The sequence below is a fragment of the Perca flavescens genome, chromosome 21 (genome assembly GCF_004354835.1).
Source record: "Perca flavescens isolate YP-PL-M2 chromosome 21, PFLA_1.0, whole genome shotgun sequence".
NCBI classification, from domain to species: Eukaryota; Metazoa; Chordata; class Actinopteri; order Perciformes; family Percidae; genus Perca; species Perca flavescens.
This window is the reverse complement of record NC_041351.1, coordinates 7,685,132-7,710,525: the sequence shown is the minus strand read 5'-3', so window position 1 is coordinate 7,710,525 and position 25,394 is coordinate 7,685,132. Positions and strand designations below refer to the sequence as shown.

The window sequence follows — 25,394 nt, the reverse complement described above, 5'->3', positions numbered from 1 at the left end:
ATGACTGTGCAAATAGACTAAAATTGTTAATGAGAGATTACCATTTCTTTTGGTTTTTGTCTCACTGATCTCACCTCTATAAAATGGTGAAGTGAGACTCTGTCTATTGGAGTAAATCCCCTCTATAGCAGCGGCTCCAGGAGACTAAATCCCAGGGACTTCTCTCCTGCAGTTCTGTTGTCAGTGTGTGCCAGGCTGAGGGTGGGTGACAGTGTGATGGATGGCAGCAGGCAAATCCACTCCTCTAATGAGCTTATGAATAAATATCTCTAGTCTGTGTGTGCAGATGCACGTGGCCGTGAAAGAGGTATTTGTTAAACGCGCAGGATGTGAGGGTGTGAATATGAATATGCATGTGGCATGTATGCAAGTGTACATGTGAGATTAGAGTGAGAACGGGAAGAGATTGGTGACAATGGACAATTGGAAAATGTAAAAAGAAGCTGATCTCTATTCCCAAGATTGTCAGCATATACACACACACACACACACACACACACACACACACACACACACCCTTTGGTGAAATGATCAACAAAAAAGAAAGTCAATATTGTGATTCAAATTCACGTATGCAGTGTCGTGCATATGAAAGAGGAACGCTTCTTTTCAACATGACAGTCCCCACAGACACAACCTGGGTTTTCAACAAATAAACAACAAGATCTGAATATGAATTGGAGACTCTAATACAGTATGCAATGCACAATTTCTCATTTGCTGCAGGTGAGTGAAAGATAAGCAAGTGAAAGGAGACATTTCTACGGCAATGTCTGTACCACTGTCTCAGTTACCTTCGACCTGAGGCACCCACTCAGACGAAGACACAGACGCCTACACATGCACAAATTAACATACAGAACATTAATGTGGGTGAGGACATACATCGCCCAGCTGTCTGCAACCCAAGCAGAGCTTTACAGAAACCGAGCTTGCAGCCCCCGGTCACTATGGCAACAGCAGAGCACAGGGGAAACGGCGAGTCTTGCCCACCTATTGAAAGGTGGTGGTAACGCACGGAGAGAGTGGTTTTATCCAAACTCTAAAAGCTTCAAGGTCCCAACACATTTGTTGACATGTAATCAAACAACCTCTTTGTAGCGACTACTCAGGTCTTCCCCTCGTCACCTCGATGCAAGGAACTCAGCTTTCAAAGATACAAGCTGGGGCGACTGAGGCTCTGATCCTCTGGGTTGTGGCTATCTTCTGCTGCGGCTCAGAAAGAGATGAAGTGGTCTTTATCAAGTTTGTTTACAAATGTGAGGCTTTATAATGTGGTTACATCATTGTCACATTCTTTTTAAGGATATTTTGATATATACTATGATATGGTTTTTAAGTCAAATTAATGTGTTCTACGGTAACGTCCTACATTAGACGGAACTCTTCACGCACGAAAAACAAAACCCTCGACAACTACTTTTGTTTTGCTTTCTTTACAATTTACTCAGAATACTTAATTTGGACATAACAATTTTTTTAAAAACAATAACACAATATAATCATATCAAGCTATGGTTGCGGTAAAAAGTGACCAACGATAATACATTGCTAATATCGCCAAACCATACGTTATGCTCCATGTTAGATATTCCATAAGAGATATTAGATATAAGAGATTTAGCAAAACATGCAAGTACACACAGATAATATGTCTTTCACTTTCAACTTTTGCAACTACTTTAAAAAGGGGGACTCCACCGAGGCTACATTAGCTGCTACTAGCATAACACACCCAAATTTCTGACCAAAGTGTTGTCAAGTTGAATTGTGGGGATGTAGGCGGCAGGTTTCGACAGGGAAGAAGAATACGTGGCATTAAAATGATGATATCTAGGTGGCCGGGTTAACTCAGTTGGTAGAGCAGGCACACATTTATAGAGGTTTACTCCTCGACGCAGCAGCCGCGGTTTCGACTCTGACCTGCGATCCTTTGCTGCATGTCGCCCCTTTCATGTCTTCATCTGTCCTGTGGAATTAAAGGCCTAAAATGCCCCAAAAAATAATCTTAAAGAAAAAAAGATGATATCTCTGGTTCTGCTGTCCATTGTGAGTCCGACAATGTTAATGAAATGCAATACTAAATTGGTGGATTACTCTTTTAAGACGTTACAGATAAACTGAAACACAGATGTGGCTGATAATTAATGTGTGCTTGATACTGAGGACGTGCTGTTTAACATTTAATTTCACCAGTATTAATGTATGGCCTGGAGGCTTGTTCCCAGTGTGCGTATAGTAATCCAGCTCAGAGACCACGGGTGATTTTTGTGTGTTTGTCTCGTTGACTTGTTGAACAAAACAATGCAGACCAGATGTTGCTGTGCAACACAGCGAGATGTTCAGTCACAACCTCACAACAGAGGCAGTCAGCATCAAGTGCAATTCCATTAGTCAGACTGCCTCTCCCTCTTTTAATATATGTGTGTTAGTGTGTCGGCGCACACGCACATGTATATCTATCAAGCAGCCTTAGGAGTAGCAGCAAGGTGAGGCACAGGCAGAATTTTAAGAGGGCGGAGGGAGGGACTGATTTTCTAAGAACGCTCATTAGCCGAGCTCCCCCCTCGCTCAAAAACATGTTAATTCCACATTTCACACAACTTTATTGGGCCTGGATAGAACTATAGACCTATATCTAGGATTTTCTAAGATTTTGTTGAAGGTATTCTGAGCTCTTTCCAAAATCACATTGATTTTTTACAAAGCATTAAGCGTCCAGCCTTGGGAGAAGAGTAACGATTTGGAATCTGATTGGCTTCTAAAAGATTAAGAAAACAACTTGACTTTTCTATTATGTTTTCCAGTGACCTACCAACTATATTGTTATCGGGGTACTAAATGCATCTTACTACTATTTGTGTATCGTTTCACTGTTCGCAAAGGCACTTTATAACAGTGTTTAAACTGCTAATCAAGTGCACTGTTTATAATTATTGCCTAAACAGACTCCTCCAGCTTGACGCTATTTCAGGGAGATCAATAGGATACGGTTTTATCAAATTTAGCCACACTGGGCAACTTATTTGCTCTGAGCAGCTTTATTTTTATCATTCCATCTCTGGTCTAAAGCCCTTTTGGATACATATGTACTCCATACTGCAGGCTTTCTAAGCAGCTGTATACTCTAGTGAGCAAACCCTTTCTCCTGAAGGACATCATGATGTAGCTGCTGGAGCACAGCGACTATTGTTAACACTGAGTGGTTCAGACACTGTTAACTTTACTTTCTTATGGTTTCGCTCCTTCAGTGGTGGGGTGACACAGTAGTGTGACCGTGAACTTTTCACACAACTCAGCAGGAGTCATCAGAGACCTGCACTCCTGAAGCCAAAGGGTACCAGTAGGCTGTAAAGTTAAATATGATGCCACTTTAAGAAAGCGACAGCAGCATAATTGCCAAGGACACCATTTGATACAGTGGCCTAATAATAGTAAGGCTGCCTTGACCTTTGTGCCAGCTGGAGTTCAACCCCTAGTGGGTATATTTATGACCTCCCGGCTACACTCAACTTGAGGACCACGCCCTTGTCATAGTGAAAATCAGGACGAGATGGAAGTGTATCTGCTGTTATTCAAATAAGGAATTAAATTAAACACTAAAACAAGACAATAAATAAGGAAAGGCATTACATGACTGATTTTGAAGCTTCCAATTAAGATGTTCCTGATAATCGAGCATTATCTTTAGCACGACATAAAATGAACCTCACCAAAAAAAAAATCTTTCATGTCTGACACACGCTGTAATCAATTGTTGCTCTTATGTAATCTCTTAGCAGACTGATTGCAGCCATACAAAGTCAGATCTGTGATCCAGACAAATGCCTCAAAGTAGTTCAGCGCCCTGAAATGAGCAAATAAGTAGACAGCAGAAAGACAAGTGGTGAATTTTAATATTGAGGCTGGTGTCATTGTACAGTCCTGCGCAGCAGTCTGTAAAGGTTTGGATACGCATGGACACACATACGTACACCCACAATAACACACTTCTTTAGGCTTCTGTGTGTATCTTACAGAGAAATGTTTGCTCAGCTCTCCACCACAGTGTTCGCAGAAAGCAGTGAGGTGGTATATGTAACCCACTGCTCTGTTTTGTAAGCAAATCATTATTATCACTATTTATAGCACACTGCGGGTTTCTCTTTTCTACTCCACAGCTTTTTCTTACAGAAGGTACTGCTAAATATCCAGACAAAAACCAAATGTAAGCAACAAGCACACTGTAAGATAGTAATACTTGATTTGTAAAGCAACTCTCATGCAAAGGTGTAGCCATGCTAGAGGATTATAATTCAGAAAGATAAAACACTCAGTAATAATGCAATGTTTTATGTCAATAAAATGGCGAAATATGTTTATAGAAATTCATTAAACACTGGGGATTAAAGAGTAAAACCAAAAGATTAAAAAAATGAAAGCCCCGGAGAATTATTACCCAGAAGAAAAAAATCTGGTTCTTGGTATATATTAAAAAAATAACAGAGCAAGTTAGCAATCCCAAGATCATGTTGCTGTCAGAGCCCCACCTCCCTGAGCTGTCTCCCCTTCCCTTTTGTGTGTCTCCCTGGCCTCTGCCCCTTTTTGTGTCCGTGTTGTTTGTCTCCGTCCGTCTCTTTTTGTTCCTCAGTTTCCTGAATTCCCACTACCACTGAAGGCACCCCGGCACCAAGGCTGCTGCAATCACTACAATCTACTACACCTGCTTCAGTCCACGCACCTGGGGCTGATTGCCACTCTCCCTATATTAGGGAGAGGTCTGCTTTCAGTCCCCGCCAGATAATTGTTTCAGCCACGTAACTATCACTTGCGTTCCTGTGCATTATTTAGCTATCTCCAGTTCTAGTCATTATCCTGAGTTTCCCGTAGTTTTGCCTGTTTTTGTGTTCTGCCTCCTAGACGCCGTTCTCCCTCCACCGCCGGCCACTGCCTTTGTTCCCTCCTCAACTGGATCTTCTGTTTGGACCCCCCGTGCCGACCTCTGCCTTGCTCTCCGTGTCTCTGGACCCCCAGCCTGTTCCCGACTATTCTCGCCTGCCGTTTTGTACTTCTGCTGAGCCACAACCTACCCATACTCACTCCCATAACCTCCACAACGGAACACCATCTACATTATTAATTTTCTAATAAACCGTAGTATTGTTGAACTCGCCCTGTGTTCTGCTTTTGTGTCCTACCCCATCCAGAGCGTGACAGTTGCAGGATATTGCACGAAAGACCGCCTTGCCAATTGTGTGAAAAAATGGGAATGCCTAAGAAAGAGACAGGGAAGGATTTTAGTGGTCTGTTAATCTTTGATATAAAGGAGGTGGTAGGTAATTTAAACCTTTACAAAACAAGTAAAATAACTTAAAAATCTGCTCAGCCTGTGGAGTGCCATAAACAGTTGAGCAATGTGAGCTTTTACTCTAGCCACAGTAAAAGATCTTTAGCTCTGAATTCTGAACACATTTTAATGTGTTTTGCCAGACAGCAAAATTTTGATTAAAACTCATCTCTCTCTGGGTCCTCATTTAGTTTTTTTGAATCACATCCATGCATTGATGTGCTCAGAGCTTTGGGATAATCTGACATTGTGATGATGTTACCAAGTGGGATCATGTGTAAAAGACAAAAGAAAAGGACCAAGAATGGTTCCTTGAGGAACGTCATCGTTAGTATCAAAACAAAAAAATGAAGGAAACCAGACAAGTACACTACCCAAGACACCCACCTATTTCTCAAGACTGTCATTCAAACTGTCATGATTTAGTGTGTCAAACACTGTGCTAAGGACCGCCACTTTGTTAGCACCAACAATGATTCTCAGTTCCTTTGTTACTTTTTGCAGGGCCGTTTCAGTGCTGCGGTTGGCTTGATAAATAGTCTGTAACTTTTGTAATATTCATTTAGATGTTTAGGTGCATGGTTAAAAAGCATTATTTTTGGGGCATTTTTAGGCCTTTATTGACAGGACAGCGGAAGAAATGAAAGGGGAGAGAGAGGGGGAATGACATGCAGCAAAGGGCCGCAGGTCGGAGTCGAACCTGCGGCCGCTGTGTCGAGGAGTAAACCTCTATACATGGGGAGCCCGCTCTACCAACTGAGCTATCTGGGTGCCCAAAGCAGTTGTTTTTGAAAGATTATCTTCTGAGATTACAGATTGGGCTGTAATTGGTAAGGGTCTGTCTGGGTTGCGTTTCTTTAGCAGAGAGTGTACCGTAGCTGTTTTGAATGCTTTGGTGGAAGATTTCTAATTGCAGGTTGTTACCTGGCATAGACACTAAAATCGGACTTTAAGAAGCATGGTCGGAAGGGGATCAAGCTTCATCTTGCTAATGGTGGCTCTAACTGCGTCTTCTCTCACCATAATAAAAGAATGTAATTCTAGATACCAGTGAGTTGTTAGAGTTAGCAATACTGGCTCTCTTGACTAATTCAAATTCTGTGCATTTGAGAAGTGATGTTTGACTGCAAAGGAAATTGACCTAGAAGACATTTGTGTTACAAAAAAAACAAACAGAGTTGCAGGGTCACTGAATTGACCGGAAACAATGGGAGAACATGACACACTCCAACTAGTTTTCTACAACACCATAATTTGATTCCTCTTCTAACCTTTTGCACTGAGAAACAAAATGAAGCATTTTAAAGGACAGTTGTGTCGCCAATGCTTGATTTATAGCCAGGGTGTGAAGCATAGTACAGACTGTGACCATCCGCCAATAGAGTCACTCAGCAGGCTGCTTTTGTAATCAGGACTGAGTGGTGAAACAGGCCTGCAGCTATCAGAAATCCAGGCGCGATGATATTGTCACTAAACGGTGAATATAGCCTATAATCCACTGGTTAGCAAATTAACATTACATCACTTTTTAAAAAGGTACTTCATATTAGTCCTGTTGTGTATACTTTGCATGTGTCAGGTTAACTGCTGCCTAAAGTAGGTTGTCAAATTTATTTCATAACCTATCTCAGGCTTACAAGCCATTTGTCTGAACCACGCTCAAGGGGTTGCAAGGGAGGGAAACTGAGCAATTATATAAATCAATATCCTTCTGATCCACTGCAGAAGGTATATGAGAAGCTCGCCACTCAAAAGCCAGGTTTAACTGACCTGTCTTGTGAATACAGATGAGATCATAGGCACTGACACACACCTACAAAACACTTGAAGAACTCAGGAGGAAGCGGAGATGAGAATAACCTTGGAAAAGCCACATCAAAAGCTATGCTGTGTCACACATTTCCACAGGGTATTCTCAGATAGGGCAGCCTATATCTATTGTCTATTACAAGATATAACCGTCTCAAACAAGACTTAAAGTACCTATATTTGTCTGTGCAGTTGAATTGCTTTCTTCATACAGTTTCTTTGAATAACAATTTCTTGTCAGACAATAATCCCTCAGCTAAAACGTCTAAAGAGGGAGAGAAATAATAGAAAGATCCTTGTGTCATAACCATGAAGGGATATCACCGTGGCTGGGACCTCATTCATTCTGCTCCATCTGATTCAAATAACCCCATGAGGGATCCTAAAACCCAGGAAATGTTCTTCCACCTCGGACACAATCAACATGGTTATTTACCCACCCTGAAATTGTCTCTCCTGAATGACAGCTGACAAAGTAAGCTCATCAAAGCGCTCTCCAGGTGGTGATACTAAGTGGTGTGAAAACTAGCTGTGGGCGCCTCATCAAAAGCCATTCACCTGAGACCAGCAATAGCAGCTGCTGATGAGGTGCTTGTGTTTTGCTGGCAGACATTGTTATTGAGACATTTTGTTCTGCTCACACACCAGCTAGAAGTCCCCCGGGATTAGGCAAGGAGAGAGGCAGCCTGCAGCACTGGAACTGGAAGGAGGAACCACGTCCCAGCACATGACAGGGTGATTCTGGTACACAACAACAAGCTGCTGTTACTGTTGCTGCCGACTGCACGGTGTGGGGAAAAACTATTCCCCACCAACTTCAACCTGTTTACGCAACCATATGCTACATATGACGTTGTGCTCTGGAAGGAAAAGTGAGACACACAACAACAAGAACAAGCACCATTAGCCGCCTACAGCTTGTGCTTAGACATGCACAGTCCAACAGAAACACACACACACACACACACACACACACACACACACACACACACACACACACACACACACACACAAAGACAATTGAATGCTCACCCACGCTGACGCATGAAACAGAGCAGCTCGCCACGAAAAAGCACTTACATTATCGCACTCTGGTTGATTCACAGGTCCTCGAGCCTACATTGTCATTAGAGTGCAGCCCTTTGACAAATGGATCATTTCATGTAGAGAAATTATTTTCCCTGTGCTCCTCCTCCCATTAGCCCCATGTCTGTACAAACGTCATTCGGACCAGTGGGCGACGCTGCCAGCTCCAGGTGTGAGATCAGACCGAGCAAAAGGTGTAGCAGCAGGTGAAAGAGGAGGAGACAAGGTTTGCAGGCACAGATGGAGGAATCAAGCAAAAGAGGGTGTGGCGGAGCTCACCATTCTCAAACCAGATCTCGCATTCCTGAAGGTTGGAGTACGGCACCAGGTCCCCTCCTTGCCCCTCCAGCGACACACGCAGTCCTTCCTCCCGGAGCGATGACCAGTTCATCAAAAATAAGCAAAAAGGAAAGAAAAAAACTAAAACAGGAAACAGAAAAACACCTGCAACCAAGCAGTGCAGAGAAACGGAAGCTCTCACTCTCTTTCTTCCTTCTTGTTTCCTTTCTGAGGAAGTCTCCACAGGTTTCAGTGCTGATGCTGCCCGCTCAATACAGTCGCAGTAAATGATACAGAACCAGGCGAGATACAGCAGTGACGGGAGGAGTGAGAGGAGGAAGAGGAAAGAGGAAGGGGAGGGAGAATAAGGAAAGGAGGAAGGAAGAGAACGCAGCAGTCACTGTGTCACTGGGGGACACAGAGGTGACACCTTTATGATGGCAGTAGTACCGAGGGATGACATGTGACCAAAATCTTTGCCACTACGAAAGAAAAAAAAATTTATAAAAAAAGAAAGAATAGGAAGCTTTTCCCGCTAGGAGCCCTGGAAGCACAGATAGGAACGATCTTCTCCTTCGCCTCCGTGACTGCATGAGCGCTTAGCGTGTTATGTATAGATGTGAGAGGCGCACTCTCACTATAGGAACAGGAGCCCAGGTCTCCAACAGATGAATGGTGCAGTGCTGCTGTTGTCATGGCAACCGCAGTACAAAAAGAGGGGGAGGAAAAGGATGAGTAGGGAGGAAAGAAAATGGCATAAAAAAAGGAAGGAGGGAGGGTTTTATTAAAGGGACAGTTTTTTGTGCGTGGACGGAGCTTTGGGGACCCATCAGATCGCACGCGAAAAAGAAAAAAAAGAGGAGAGGTATTATTTGACAGGAACAAGGGTTTCAATAAAACCTACTCCATTTTCCTCTTGGGCTCATGCATCCCTGCCTGTCCTTGTTTTACCCTTGGAACTGTATTTGTACAGCTGCAGCCATGTTTTACGGCTATTTAGGGGTTCAAACCCACGGGGCTGAGAGTTTATTGTGTACCACCTTTGCTTCTGCCGGGGGTTCATATTCGTTACGCTGTGAGCCCGCTGTTTGTGTAAGTGTTTGTTATTAATCTCCTCCAGTCACACTTATTTCCCCAGAGTGAAATCTCAGACCAGCATGTTTTACAGTATATTACCAACGAGCCTTACAGATGTGCTACAGTAACAGGTCAAAGTTTGGAATGCCACTTTATGTGCACCACCAGTCCTCTACATGATTTAACCTGGGTCTCTAATCTGACCATCCCTGTAGTTAAACATTGCCTCTTGCTAATGGGTGCACAATATCATTTATTTCACGCCAGTTTTAATTTTGGGTCGGACAACAATAACTTACAAGAGATGTGTATTGTAGGCTAATCGCATACTGTCAACAAGATGCAACATATTCCTGTGAGATAGATGACAAGTGGGGGTGGCTGATCACATTATGCTTAAAATGAGCACGGATAAACTTCTTGCTCCGGGAGGTTGTGTAAGTGTTTGAGAAACAGAAACATCAGGAAATCTATAACTTAAACCGTGTTGCTGACTAATTTTGTGCAAATGTGTGTGGTCTTCAAATAATCTGTAAACATCAGCATGCAGCTCCTGACAGCTTAAAGCTAAACAAATTATTATCATTATTCCCAATGCCACAAAACACAGCTCCGTTGATATTATGTGCTGTTTTGTCATTCTTAACATGCCTACTTTATATTTCCTGTGTCTTTTTTGCACATTAACCGAACAGACACAGTGGCAGACTTACCCTCACTCCTCTCTGTTTAATATGTACAAAGACAGATATAACGTGTTAGTGAGCTTAAGAGGTGCTCGTAGGCGGATTTTATTAGCACTGGACAGAGCGAGGATTTCCCCCGTCTCCAGTCTTTGTGCTAAGCTAAGCTAACCAGCTACTGGTTTTATATTAACTGTGGTATCGATATTTTCTAAAATGGAAGGAAGAAGGTCTCTATGTCCTCCGATTGTCGTGACCATTGTCGGTGACCCAAGAAAGCACAGTGTCAAGTGCGAGCTCTTGAGATCTGTAGGACATATTTATAAGTAGTGTAAACACTGTGGAGTGGATTAACACAGGTGAACAGCATGGTGGGTACAGCACGCGCTCCGTCACTCGCTACAGGACATTCAAGAGCAGATTAGTTCTTGAGAAAGCTGCAAACAGCAATACCAGAGGCCAGGCAATCAGCCCGTTCCAAACAGGCACTTTTTCAACGGGCACTGCAGTACTTTCACAAAATGCCAAACTTTGGCTCTAAATTCTTTTCTGTATTTGAACTGAACTGTACTTTGAACAGTTTAGAAAATCCTGCAATGCAAGCTGTTGTGTCTTTTTTTTACTCTTCTCCACCAGCATTCACCAATCATGTTAGCAGAAATGGAGAAACTGCAAGAACTGACAGATATGTATCAATTCCATCAAGTACCTTTACAATGACACACTGTAAAAGAACTGATTTGCACTTAATGAAGAAAAGGTATGATAGGTAAATTATATTTCATCGCTAAAACACCCAGACTATTTTGGCTGATGACTAAAATATGACAAGTTTTTCTATCACGGCGCTTAATCCAGCTGGTTATTTAGTGTTCCTCTGGAGGGCATCATACTCCCATTTCAATTACTCTTTTCTACACTTAACCTTCACTCTTTATTTTTCACCTGTGACAGTGGAGCTAAAAATGTCACATTTCCTTTCAGCGGAACAAATGGTTTGCCGGGTCCGCGGTGGCTGCGACGGTTGAGGCAAGAAATAATGACAATAATTGAAGAACGATTTTCTCAATGTGCAATGGTGCAGTAGGGAGGCGTTGTGATTGAGATGCCTCAAATGTCAGTGTTCATTTAAAAAAAAAAATAATCTCAGAGGACACCAGATGCCATATAGAAAGCGAGGCTGGCTAAGGAGGCGTGGAAAGAGAGATTGAGATGTCCCAAATGTCGGCCTTCCTCTCAAAAATACACAAGACAAGATGCTCAAGGCATGGTGCACTGCAGGTTTGTGTTAGATGACTTAAAAGGAAAAGTCCAGATTTACAATATTGTGTCCAGAAACCAGGACAACAACTAATACATATATCATCATATATCATGTCATAAAACATATTTGAGTAGGGCAGATGCATGGTTTCATTTTTAATTTGTTGTCTCATTTGTTTACATGATGTAGGGAGTATTGGGTGTTTATCTATTGATGTTTAATCTTAGTTTAGTCTACAAGCAGTATAAATGATGCAACTGAGCAATCAGCTGGTACACCTGTCCTTTGCAGGTTAAGATTTTACGTATAAATGATGCATTGTTATAAATTAAAATACCTAATAGCATTAAAAAGCTGTTAAAATTAGCTGCAACATTAAAATGCTTTCACATGTTTCACATGTATACATATTTATATTAATACAACCTCCTAAAGGGATAGTTTGGATACTCTAAAGCGGAGTTGTTTTAGGTACTTTTCTAAGCAATGTACTGCTGCGGATGGGGGCAGCAGCTAAACATATTTTAGCCACCTTAAAAAAAAGCCCACCTCCACATCTATATCAGTTTTATACACTTAAACTGATATGCTGTATTTTCATCACCGCTTCACATTGCTGCAGACAACACTTTCCAACTGGAACCTAAGCTGGAATAGTAAAAGAAAAAAGGTCTAGATAGTTATAAAGTAAAACCAAAAGCTTGAAAGCGCAACAGCTCTACTCTTACATTACGGTATCACACTGCACATCTTATTAATCATAAATAAAGAAAACTTGATAACTACTTTTGTGATCTATTGCAACTGTTTAGTTAGTTTTACCTTCCCAACAACACTGCTTCAGGTAATAATAACCTACCCCAGATGCCTCTTTTGAAAATCCCCAAATAATGTGTCTCAACACGAGTTTTAGCTGTGGGCTTTAACACAATAAAATCTTATTATAGACAATTGTATCTGTGCAAGAAATGCCAACAAGTGATCCTTTCATCTCCATTTGGACACTAAATACCACCAAACAATAACACAGGCCCAGAAATGCAGCATTCATCACGAGTAACTAATTTAACAGAGCTCAACATGTTCATCTTCATGTGCGTCCTTTAAGACCACCCACACTATGAGCTGTAATACCTGACTAAGCAGTTCTGCACACTGTGCCTGGTTAATGCTGGCCATCCATTTTTATGCATGCATCACGTGGCCATTTAGGAGTTAGCTAACTGTAGTACAGGGCCACTTATTCACATATCACTCTATTACTGTAAGCACCATAGATAGAGACAATAGATTTTAGATATACTCATACAGTATTACTGTAATCAATGCAGCAAGAGTGGGAGAAAAATGAGGTGGTATAATTAAACCGAGCGGATTCTCAGGTTTTAAGGCCAAATGCAATTTTCCACCTTTATGTGGCAATCCATGGGGAGGGACTAATTGAATTGATTGCAGCCATTAATTAGGGGAAAGCAGTGTAATCTGGGGAGAGATGTTGAAATAATTCCCTTTAAATGTTTCAGAGTGGAGCAGGCCCAATCAATCAGCTTGGGCGATGGTCTCTGGCGAGCCCGACACTTGAGTGAGGTGTTTATTAAGGAACAAATAAGCAATCAGTAATTACAACTCATAACAATCAGCCACTCAGATATCTCTGTGAGAATGAGCAATACTCAGCACTCACAGTCTTATATAACAGCGGGCTAAAAATAGACAACGTAAAACACAGTGGTCGGGGATCTGCGAAAAATGAAGACAAAGTTATGTTGCATATGTAAATCAAACTGAGAACATATGTTTTCATGAGTGCACAGCAGGAGGCTGAAAATGATATCATAACTTGGGAAAAAGGAACATTTCCGTTGAAAAAATGCAAAGGCTTGTAATTATGTAATCCATGTTTAAAGACCCTGTCCTCAGCAGACAATCCTGAGTCGAGCCCAGTGTTGGGAGAAGTGTTCAAATAATTTGCTTCAGTAAAAGTAGAAATACACTCACAGTATAAAAATACTCCATTACAAGTTAAAGTCCTGCATTCAGAATGTTACATTAGTAAAAGTACGGAAGTATTAGCAACAAAACATAATTGAAGTATCAAAAGTTAAACTCCTCATTATGCAGAATGGCTCCTGTCAGTATTACTGTATATTATTTTATTATTGGATCACTGATGTATTAATTATTACTTTTAGTACTTTAATGTAACAATGGATCTTATTTTATATACTGATCTTATGTTTTGTTTATAACATTTTAATATGAAAAGCAACTAAAGTTCTTAAATAAGTGTAAAGTAAAACTTAACTTGTACTGAGTAAATGTATGAGTTACTTAGCGCACTGAGACACAGAAACTCTTCCCTGACTGTGTAGTCTGACCTATCTGGAAGGCAGGGGGATTAAAAGACACTTTCCCTAGGATATTTAATAAAGTATACAAATATTATTGTTAGTTCAGTTGGATTACACGTGACAGAGACTCCAGATTTCATTAACGGAGTTCTTGCTAAGTTGTTAGACCCCGAGCAATACAACAGCAGCCTGATATAATGGATATTGAGACATTTTACTTAAGTAAAAGTAGCGATACCATGCTATAAATATACTAATAATAAAAGTCTTAGCTAGTAAATGGACCATGAGTTTAAGACTGCTCTTTTATTGCAAAAATCATAACCACAATTATTTTGGTCAATATTGTCATCATGATTTTTTAACACGATTACTCATTCACTTTGGAAACATCATGCATTTACTGAACTTTTTTTTCTTAAACTTTAAATATAATTCAACTGAAAAACAAATAAAAAAGTAAAGCAAAATTAGAAAAAGAAATATCAAAATAATATAAATAAATGAGATCAGAATGAATGAGATCAACTATGTTGTAACGTAAAGTGCCCTTTAGCAACATACTAAACAACTGCGTTAACATATATGTAATGTATAAAAAGATTAGACCGAAATAAATTAGATCAAATATGTTGTAGTTTACCAACACAACCTGCTAAACATACTGTATATTCAACACGAGTCTACTGCGATGACATGGTCCAGTATGCCTCCTGCCATCCCCACCAATCGGTTTCACTAGTTGACCCCTCGAGCATCTGAGGGCCCCCCTGAGAGTCTTCATGCAAGCAGAGAGGATTAAATCAGAAACTCAATGGTTCTCTAAAAAGGTCAGTGCTTTCATAGCGCTTTCATTCTATCAGAGCCTTGAGGTCGAATAACTCAAGCCCTCACCAACACCACCACTCTGCCACAGGAGGGCAAAGAGAGGTTGCGGTTGATGGAGGCCCCCCAGGGAGAGTGGGTGGGTGATCAAAATGCTGCAGCCTTAAGACCTGCTGCTATTTGCTCTCCATTGGGGCATTCAGACCAAAAAAAACCAACCTGGCGATTTGCCACAGGGTTGTGCGGAGTGGGGAGTTTTAATGCAACGGCCCATTTGTGCGACGTCCTGTTGTGTTCTTAAATCCCCCAACAAAGCACAAGTAGACTTTGTAGTCCACAATTACTGTTTTCCTTCAAATCGTTTATAGATAACGATGTTTCCGACCGCACATGAAGGCAGCTTTATTTCACAGGAGAGAAAGAAAAATGTGAGTGCTTTGGTGTTGCAGGAAACATTCAGCACAACTCCTGGGCAGTTTATTGCTTGCGTTTCGATTTTTTACCCTCATAGTGTTTTAAAACGTTCTTGTGGCAGCGACAGTGATGTTTCCTGTTTGCTGTACGGGACGCTCACACCGCTTCAAACCACAGCTCAAAACCCACCGACAAGTCTGATCGCAGGTTACATGATTGGCCACCGCAGTGTGACGGGGGGTTCCGTTTCTCCAAAAGTTGAGTCAGTGTCAACCTTTCGCCGCAGGCCAGCTGCGTTTTTTGGAGTGTCCCCCTTGCGGCATCCGCAGCCAAAACGCACTACCCCCAGTAAAAATGAATGGAAAGACCTGCGTTTTTGCCAGACCGTCAGACAGCCGAAGAACGCGGTCTCATGCACTCATCTGCCACCTCTCTTTTTTTCCCCACCTCTGCCATCGCTGGCATGGGAGGGGTTCTGTGACGCCAGCGCGCGCGTGCGCGCACACACACACACACACACACACACACACACACACACACACACACACACACACACACACACACACACACACACACACACACACACACACACACACACACACACACACACACACACACACACAAGCTTGGTATTGTCAAGCTGTGCAGGATGTGGCGCTGAGTTTGAATTAATTAAAGGGTGAGAAAGCCGGGGTGGTTAAGACCTAGTGCAATCTGGTGCTCAATGCCACTTGAGAGCAGACACAGGTTTTTGAGAACTTGAAGGACCTCGGGGGACTTGAGGGTTTTTGTGCGTGTTGTTTTAGAGTCAGACCTGCTTATGCAAGAGCGATTTAGCTCCTATAATCAAATGGACATGTTATCTGAAGAATACGGAAAGAAGAAAACAGTATGTAACGGTGCCAATCAGTGTTTATGATGTACAGATCTTAGCCCTGCGAGGCCCCACTAGCTGGACAAAATCATACAGTTGTATGTTGTTGTTTTTTGTCAGAGACTTAATCATTACATAAGACTACAATATAACACACATTAGGTGGTGTGACAGAGACATCAATCTGGAAGGATTAACACAGTGAGGTGCTAATCCTGCCAAAATTCTATCTCTCACTGTCATGCACCCAAACTCACATGAACATTCAAGATGGCAAGTGTAATTGGACAAATTATGCAAAAGAAAAACAAATCACACAAAGTGGAAGTGCAGCAAGTACACATCTGAGACATATAGAATATTAAAAATGAAATGACTCTTAATTCCCAAGTTAAAATCCAAAAAATTCAAAGCAGCCTTCACAACCAGCAGCAGCACCTGACTAGCATACTATAACAAGCCAAGTAGTCTATTTTGCTATTGCAGAGGGACCGTACCTGCGTCCAGCGCCTAGTGACCCAAGACCATTGTGATTGGTTTAAAGAAATGCCAATAAACCAGAGCATGTTTTTCTCCTATCCAGGAATGTTGTCTGGACTAGCCAGACCTTCATCCGTAGCACTGTGGAGGACGGTCTGGCAACGCAAGACTACAAGTCAAGTGACCACATGTGTGACAATACTGCAAACAGACTTCTCCCTACGTCAGCCGTGATATCAGACATAAGACGGCACAGCTGCCATTTATCAAGCTATTCTTCAACAACACGTTCTTCTGTAACGGCCATCACACAAGCACAGACACAGACACACAGACAATCTAAAAAATGCACTTTGATCCACTTAGATGAAAGTGTAGACATCAAATTAGGCTGCCACAAAACATGAAGTTAAAGAAAAATACAAAAGGAGCAAAGATGGCTCCTGAAACAGCAGAGACAAGCAAAGACAAATGTCATTCTCAAGTCTTGATCCCCCAAAACAGCCTCTGCTGGATCCTGTCACCCACGCAGAGCCCTCCTACAGCAGTGTCGCACACCCAGGTGAAATGAAAGAGAAAATCTGTTTCCCCTTTAAAACCTACACTTAAGATGACCCGGGAGTATAAATCATTCTGTGTGATGTAAAAACCATGGTCCCTTCGGCATATCAGAAATGGTTAATGATCTAAAGTAGCTGAGAGGCTGGTGCACCCTAGTGGTGACTACTGAATCAAGCATTAAGTCCTTCCCACCCACGCTACATCTATGTAGAGGCTGCACTGATATTGGGTGAAGCAATGTCAATATTTCATTTCTCATTTTGAATTGCCACAGAGCAGTGAGTCTCGGATGTCCACGCTGCCCTGTGTACCAAACCACAGCATTATAAAAAGCAGAGGGAACATGACACAGACTCATACTCCAGTTAATGGGGAGACAGAGGAGGGGGGAGGCGGGTTCCCACATTCTCTGAATGTTAGGGTTGAGTGTGGAAGGAAGCGATTAGCGGTGGAAGATAAACGCGATAAAGGAGGGCAGCGCCGACCACAGCTCCCAGTCCATCAGCTGCTCTTGGCTCTTGGACTTTGGTGATTACAAGAATTGGAAATTGGAGTTTGCCGCAGGCCAGAGCCGGGCCCTGCTATATGTTTCCACTCAGAGTCAGTGGGGGAGTAATACGGTAATTGATTACTGATTATCGGCAGACATCAGGGTGAGAAGCCATTCCACTCTTCTTCACTTTCCCTCATTAATTCACTGTGTGCGATTCTCTGATTGATTGGCTACCCTGCCTGCAGTGGTTCAGCGAAGGGTTAAGGGAGGCTGTATTAGCACAATGTGTCTATGGGGGAGGACAGTTACAGGCAAGGATGTGTGTGAAGTCGGCTGTGCTTTTCTTCCCAAACACAGGTTTTTAAAAAGTGACAACACATGAATATTTGTATGAATCTTAACTTCACTGCAGTGTGTTTACCTGTGAGCTTCTTCACGGGCTGTAGCCTGACACTGATGGTCTGGTGGGTGAGCAGCGGGGAGGAGGGCAGCGAGCGTGACACGCCCTCCATGATGCGAATGTGCTGCATGCCCTCGGTCATGGAGAGAGGGGGCACAGCGTAGTCTCCTTCAAAGGCACAGTCGCTGTCTATGCTGCCACCTGCAGGGTGGGAGGGAAAACCAAACAAGTATGAGATGCTTTTCTCGGCTATTAATAGTAAGTAATAACCTAACCTGATGTTATTCATATAGATAGAGACCTCATAAAAATGGCATTTGAGTCAAATGTCACTCAAATAATGTTATCAAATGACATTCTGCCTCTGCACGTGGACATCATTTCAGTTACGTGAGAATGGCATTCTGCTGATACTAGAAAATGACAGAGACACCTTAATAAAGAAACCAAACTAAAAACGCAAAGTTCTCTCTGACACAGTCTTGACCAAATATTTTACACTGAGATTCTCCTAGGTGTTATGGGCTTTGACTAACAACTCATTCCGTTATCTATTAACTTGCTGATTATATTTTTTTAATTAATTGATTGCTTATTTGTTTATAAGATATCAGAAAACGGATATCAGAAGTGCATAAATTTACAGTTAAGACAGTGTAGAAGAAAATGAATTACCTAACAGTTTTAGTCTCATTTTATCCTAATATCCTCTTTCCTGTTGACTGATTACGTTCCTTTTACTTTACCTGATCAAAAACCTTTTAGTGTATCCTTCTCTGTCTGCCTTTTGTCTAGCTTAGTGTTATAAAACAAAACATTTTACTTTGGTCACCGTGAGTGAGACCCTTTGTTTAGAGCCCAGGTTGACTCCAACTAAAATTCACACCGGGATTGTTCAGGTGCAGCGGGAAATTCCGCCGGATGTCCCTCACTTCGGCCGGATGTCCCCTTACCTTCCGCTTTTATTCTGTTGGCATTTTAAACTCCGGTAGATTTCTGAGGACTATGGTTAACTGCTCCTCAGATCTCTGCAGGGTAAATCCAGACAGCTAGCTAGACTATCTGTCCAATCAGAGTTTTCTCTCACACGACTAAAACAACTTTTTGTTCCACCAAGACAAGTTCCTTCCTGAGGCTATTTTGCAGCGGCACCGTCATTGTGTCAGATAACCGACACCCAAGACGATTGTGATTGGTTTAAAGAAATGCCAATTAATCAGATCACAACCCAACCCGGAATGTTGTGAGGACTCGCCAGACCCTCCTTTGCAGCGCTGTGGAGGAAGGTCTGGCTTAACTAATCAAAGCACTTTTGATTAGTTGAAGCAAACAGTACTGAGTCTATGCAAAGTTGAATGTCTTCTCAGCTTTTGTTTATTCTGTTGCTTTCAGTAACCTTGTATAAAACCCTGGCAGTGGCCAGAAAACTCATTCTGGTCAGGGAGAATCCTACAGCTTCTTGTGAACTTCTTTCTCCACAGCGCAGTGAATAAAACTAATCTGAACCAGCCACTCAATTGGACCTGAGAGAACTTTTTCTTCCACAACAGTTCAATTTACAATAATATGAAACAGAGAAAAACAGCGAATCCTCACATTAACAAGCTGGAAGCAACAGAACCCACAATTGATCATTTTAGCACTAGTAGGGCCACCGTGTTGGATTGCATTGGATTCTACAGGTGTTTCTATTTGCTCACCCCTGTAGAAACTGTATGACAGACAGATATGAGCACCCAGACAGAACCTCAGCCTGGTCCCTGGATTGCAACACCAGTATTGAGTCTAACAAGATTGGCGTGACCCAGAAGAGAGAACAGCCCTGCAGGGAACACGTGCCGTTTACATTCACTGTAATAAACTACAGCCTGCATGACCTCTGTAAGCCCCACAGTAACACAATACCCCACCATTTTAATATAATAAAAAGGAGGATTTTCTAACTAGATAACACTTGTGTTATATCACAATATTACGATATCCAAAATCTAAGACGATATCCAGTCTCATATCACGATATCGATATAATATCGATATATTGCCTATTTCTACCCCTCTGCAATGTGTTCAAACAAACCAAAACAAGAGCAGAGTCATGATCACGAGAGCAAAGAAAATGCTTTCACAATGAGCAATAATTACAGACGGAGCACAAACAACCACTCGCCATTGCTTACAAACCCCCTTGCTTCAAAAACACAAATTATGAGAAGTTATGGCTTTTATTTTTGTTTTACTTTACACACACAATCCCGGTGAACAAACCCCAGCCAGCTGTCTGTAAACATCCATTTTGTGAATCAGCTCTGGCACGTCTCGCATCAGACAGCCGCCACAGTGAGACATGAAGCCATTATCAGACACTAAAGTCCCAGAGGAAGCATGTGTGACGGTTAGGATGGGGTCAAATTGTTTTTTGTAATGCAAATACACTAGTATACAACCCCCCACCCCACCACCACCACCACCACCACCACATACACACGCACACACACACACACACATCTCTCTCTGTGGCTCCATAAGTGCTGGAATCAGTCCATCCATTCACTGGGGAATGTCATTGCGAAAGCAAAAACAGCCAGAGCGGCGGTTACATCCCCAAGCATGGAAATGATCCTCATGTATGCAGAGCCTGAAGTGAATACCACGGAGGGGGACTTGGTATTCTGGTAGCAATTATCGGTCGTCAAGCTCCAACTCAATTTCAATGCATTCCAATATTGAATGAAAAGGCACAATCAGAGTAGCATAAATACTTTTTTTTTTCTTCCAAAAAGTAAAGAAATTGCCGCTATCTTAGCAGTGGTGGAAGAAGTATTCAGATCCTTTACTTCAGTAAAAGTACTAAAACCGCACTGTGAAAAACTCCACTAAAAGTCCTGCATTCAAAACCTCAATTGAGTAAGAGTATGTATTAGCCAAAATGTACTTTTAAAGTTTCATTGTGCAGTAAAATGTTCCCTGTCAGTGTTTTCCTATTATATCTAAAGTTTACTTACTGGATTAATATCCCTGCTGCATTAATGTGTATGATGCATTTTACTGCTGTTGATGTTCAAGATTGTGCTAATTTTATATTATACTGTTGTTGGGTAGTTTAATCTACAGCGATGCATCATATTCTATAAGGTCATCATATGTTGTAGCATCGCTGTCCTGTGAGAACCACATATCTCTAAGATCAACTTTTCATAAAGACTTCCTTTAGGAGAATTTATCTCAACATTACAACATAAAGGAACACGTCATCCTTCAGTGTATCACTTAGTGACATTCCACCACTGGATCTCAGGTGAAAATAATCATCTTAAAATCAATAGTGATACCATTAAACATTAAAATCAAGCACTTTTTGGTACACAGTCTCGACACTTCATGTAAACTGTGATGCATAGTAATCAAAAGGTGGGATTCAGTGCATAGATGGAGGGCGTAGAGGGAGGAAAAGCCGCACTTCAGTGGTGAGATCCAGAGAACACAAGCGTTGAGGGGGAAATGATGGCGTTTCTTTTTAGACTGTGATGAGAGACATGTTTAAGGGCACTCCGTGCCTCGAAATAATCACAAACACCTACTTGTCGAGGTGTTCGGCTCAAAACGTGCACGAGGAGGGTAGAAAAAAAATAAAGGCAACATGAAATTATAATTGCCAAAAACATTTCCTGCCAAGCACTGACATTCACCCTGTTGATAAACATATCCTATTGTGTACAGCTTCTTTTCCCCAAGAAGAAACTCAGATTTACAGGCAGAATAACAGGAATATAAAATTCATACAGTTCTCTCCCTGTAAATACAACATCATTTCCAGTAGTTATAAAGTTTTCAGCAATAAAGTCGGGTGAAATACAACTTGGCAAACAAGGCCTCCATGGGTTTCTGCCGTGGTAACATTGATGGAGAAGAAATGGAGTCTGGAAAAAGGCCGCCAAGAGAGAAGTATTACCGTAAATGAGGAAGTAAAGGTTAGGGGGAATAACTTGCATGCTGTTTCTCGGCAGTCCTCCAGCAAGCTTTGCATTCACTCACATAATACACATCCACGCCTGGGAGCAGCTCAGCACACCCCCATTATAAGGAGGAGAAGACAAGCTACTGCCGAGGTGCTCAGATGGCTTCGCAGGCAAAACTATATTTCATGAAGGCAAGGCTCCAGACTTACTACCTGAAACCCTTCTCTTTTATTCTCTGTGATCATTAATTATTGTGGAGGGGAGGGGGGGGGGGGGGTCTTCCTCCCTCCCACTGTTCTGGTTTCTGATTTTGTTTGTTTATATTTTTCTTTTGTTTTCTTTCTTATTCTCATAGGTCTTTGTCATGTTCATTGTCCCACTTAAATACCACTTCGGTGCCTATTATCGTTTTGTCTGTCTAATAACTCTGACGCTGCAGGCGCAATTGTAAACTCTATGAAAAAGAGCTCGGAATGTAATGTACGTGAAATATAACTGTTCAATACAAAGACATTTGAGACAGACATGTGATCATTAATTTAAAAATAAATGTGTCCGCTTACCTTGGCCGATGTGGCTCAGGTGAGGGTCTAGACCGGGCGAGCGGGGGTCTGCCAAGTCTTCGCTCCCACCATCTGCAGAGAAGGAGCAGAAAGAGAAAGATAAGGAGAGAGCACGGCGGCGCTGGTAACGCGGCGAGGAGGCCATCAGGAAGACCACCTCCTCCTCTCCGATCAGCCAGGTGTGGGACCTGAGGACCCCCAGCAAGCTGCTCACACACAGACCCTCCACACCCTTCCTCGTGAGGCCCAAGCGGCCCCTTATGGTGGCAAAGTGGGACCGCGCCGCCAAGCTCCACGTCTTCCGCTTCCCCATGGTTAGCCTAAACAGTCAGTGAGCCTCTACCTCTCAGGCCTGCCCACGCAGATAACAAAATAGTTTACATTACAGCCATTGTTGCATGCAGAGTCCTGTGTTAGAGCTCACTGGGCTCTACGGTTCAACGAGCGAGGACTAGCAGTAAAGCAGTGGGCGTTTCCCAGGATACATCCACATACGGTTAATGATATGAGGATCAATTATGCCCAAGGGAGCAGGCAGGAAAAATTAGCCACAGTGGATGGAGCTGAAATGAGGGAGGTGGACGGGGGAGGGGGTGGCATCACTGGGCAGCACAGTCAGTGTCACCGGGGGGATTGTTTCATAATCCCGTTCAAGTGCGGATGGATCTACTGTAAAGAACGACAGGCCAGCAGAGGAGGTTTGGAACAAATGATTTATACATCCCAGTGGAATCAAGTGAGCTATTAATAAAATTGGAGCTACGATGATGTATGAAAACTCGTCTAAGCCAGGGGATTTTCTAAGTGTAGATAGATCAAAGATTGTTGCAATGCCCCCCCCCTCCTCCCTCCCTCTTCCACCTATTGTGTTTCAATCACAGAGCTCACCATCAGCCCAGAAAACTCAAACAAATACTCAAGTACTATCTCTCCCATCGCAGATTCACACACACCGCGTGCCAGTAGCCTCACAGCAGGCTGGATTGGCTCGCTGGTGAACAGATCAAGCTCGTCGATGGACAGATAGAATAAGCCGTGGGGCATGATTGTGTGAGAACTGGGCCAGTCTGAGATTGACACTGATTGCGGAAGGGAGTCCTCTGCAGAGGATTTACAGTGTGCGCTTCGTGACATGAGCCACCGTCTCAGGATGTGTCAAATTAATAGGCACGCCAACAAAATGTGAAATGCCAAAAAGAATAGCACAAATTTCAGCAATACAACCTTTTCCTTCTTGGTGTTTACAGACAAAAACTATAGATCCTGCTGAACGACGCCTCCATTTCCTGCATGTTCAACACCAACAAACCCACCAGAAATACAGTAGCTTCTCACCTCGTATGCCTGATGAGCCATATCACCCAGTAAAATCGATGTCGCAAAAATCGATTCGGGGCTTTGAAGATGATGCGCTCTAGCTACGAGCAAATGTTGCACACTCAGCCATGAAACGACACATATGCACAAACATGCAAGCAGATGAAGAGTGTGATGATACGCGGTAATACATTTTGCACACTTGCTATGCTCCTGCAGCGGATCTGATTAGCACCTTAGGTGATGCTTTGAGCCGCTTGCTCGTCATCAGACAGGTTCAGGAGCTTGAAATGTCACATTGGAGGCGTAAAATTTAAATGAACAGAGGACATTAAAGCTGTAGAATTAGATACAATAAATCACTAAATTATTGGGCCTCATTTTCTTCAGGTGTGTGGTGATGTATCATTTCAAAAACTGAAACAGTACTCCTGATTGTGACACATACTGTAATAACCATGGCAAGTAGCTTTGGTGTAAAAGAAAAAAAAAAGAAAGAAAAAAAGAAGAAGAAGATGAAAAAAGAGCTGTGGGCTTTACTGGAAATGAAACCAACTTCTCTTCAGGTTCAATCACATTCCACCCACAACATGACAATTCTACCTTCAAAATTACTTTGTTACTGAGGTTTTGGAAAAATTCCACACAACACCAATGTGGCTTCACCGCTTTACGTCTCTCTCGCCTCTTTTCTCTCCACAACCATTTCTTTTTAGTCTTGGCCAACACATCTTTGTACCTCTTTTATCCGAAAGAGAAAGCTTCTATTCTTCTGTGCAGATGGCTCTCTTGTTACCAGTGATCACAGTACAATGTCCTGCCGCAGCGATTAATGGCCCATTAAGCAGAGAACACGAAAGGGGAGGACCTATGGTTGACAGAAGACAGAGACGTGTTTTCTTTTCGACCGCAGAGACAAACAATGGACAGCATTCTTGTTCCTTACAGAACATCTGTTAACCACTTGGTCAACAACAACAACAACAACAACAACAACAACGGGAGAATACAACTGAACTCAGCTCAGTATCCGATTCAAAGTCAGAACAGACAATCTGCACTCAGTAACCACATCCTATTCAGCTTTGCGCTCTTTGAAGCTAAAAGCTCATCTCTTAAACTGAAGAAATAATGATGCACTTACACTGTTGGCTATTCTTAGGAGCTGTAATGCCACAGTGCTGCATTAGGACGTCAAAGGAGCAAGCCAATTTCGCACTTGGACAAAGAGTCATTATGGGAGAAGTCAGCGTGACATCCGATAGTGATCCCATGGAGCATGGCGGAGAACTGCGCTATCCTTATTGTTCCGACTACTGATGACCCTGGCGGTGTTCGATGTGACCTCTGCTCTAAAATGAGGCTTCTTTCTCCAGGTACCTGTCTGAAGGTGATTGCTATAAATTGTGCTTTTAAAAGACAGAGCTTAAAAGACAGAAAGCTAAGTCATCACTAGTTACTCACAGGGGTTTTGATCTTTACGCTGGATGTCCAAAAACTCAGAATAACTAATCTGGAGGAGAGTAGGTGGAACAAATAACGATTTGAAATGGATTTGGTTCTTCTTCTGTGACTGATTGATCATGTCACACTTTAAAAAGGAACCAACAGACTCGCACCAATAAAGCGCAATCGA

At 42.4% G+C, this 25,394-nt stretch overlaps 1 protein-coding gene across 5 annotated transcripts in view; it reads right to left on the bottom strand.

The window, feature by feature from the left end:
• Window positions 1-25,394, bottom strand: part of tanc2b (tetratricopeptide repeat, ankyrin repeat and coiled-coil containing 2b) — a 156,840-nt gene that overhangs the window by 58,748 nt on the left and 72,698 nt on the right. For all 5 annotated transcript variants that reach the window (XM_028567225.1, XM_028567227.1, XM_028567228.1 and 2 more), the window contains 2 exons: window positions 22,442-22,513; window positions 17,944-18,123 (listed from right to left, as the gene is read on the bottom strand). In XM_028567225.1, coding sequence (XP_028423026.1) covers window positions 17,944-18,123; window positions 22,442-22,513 — 252 coding nt within the window. The remainder of the gene's footprint in view (window positions 1-17,943; window positions 18,124-22,441; window positions 22,514-25,394) is intronic.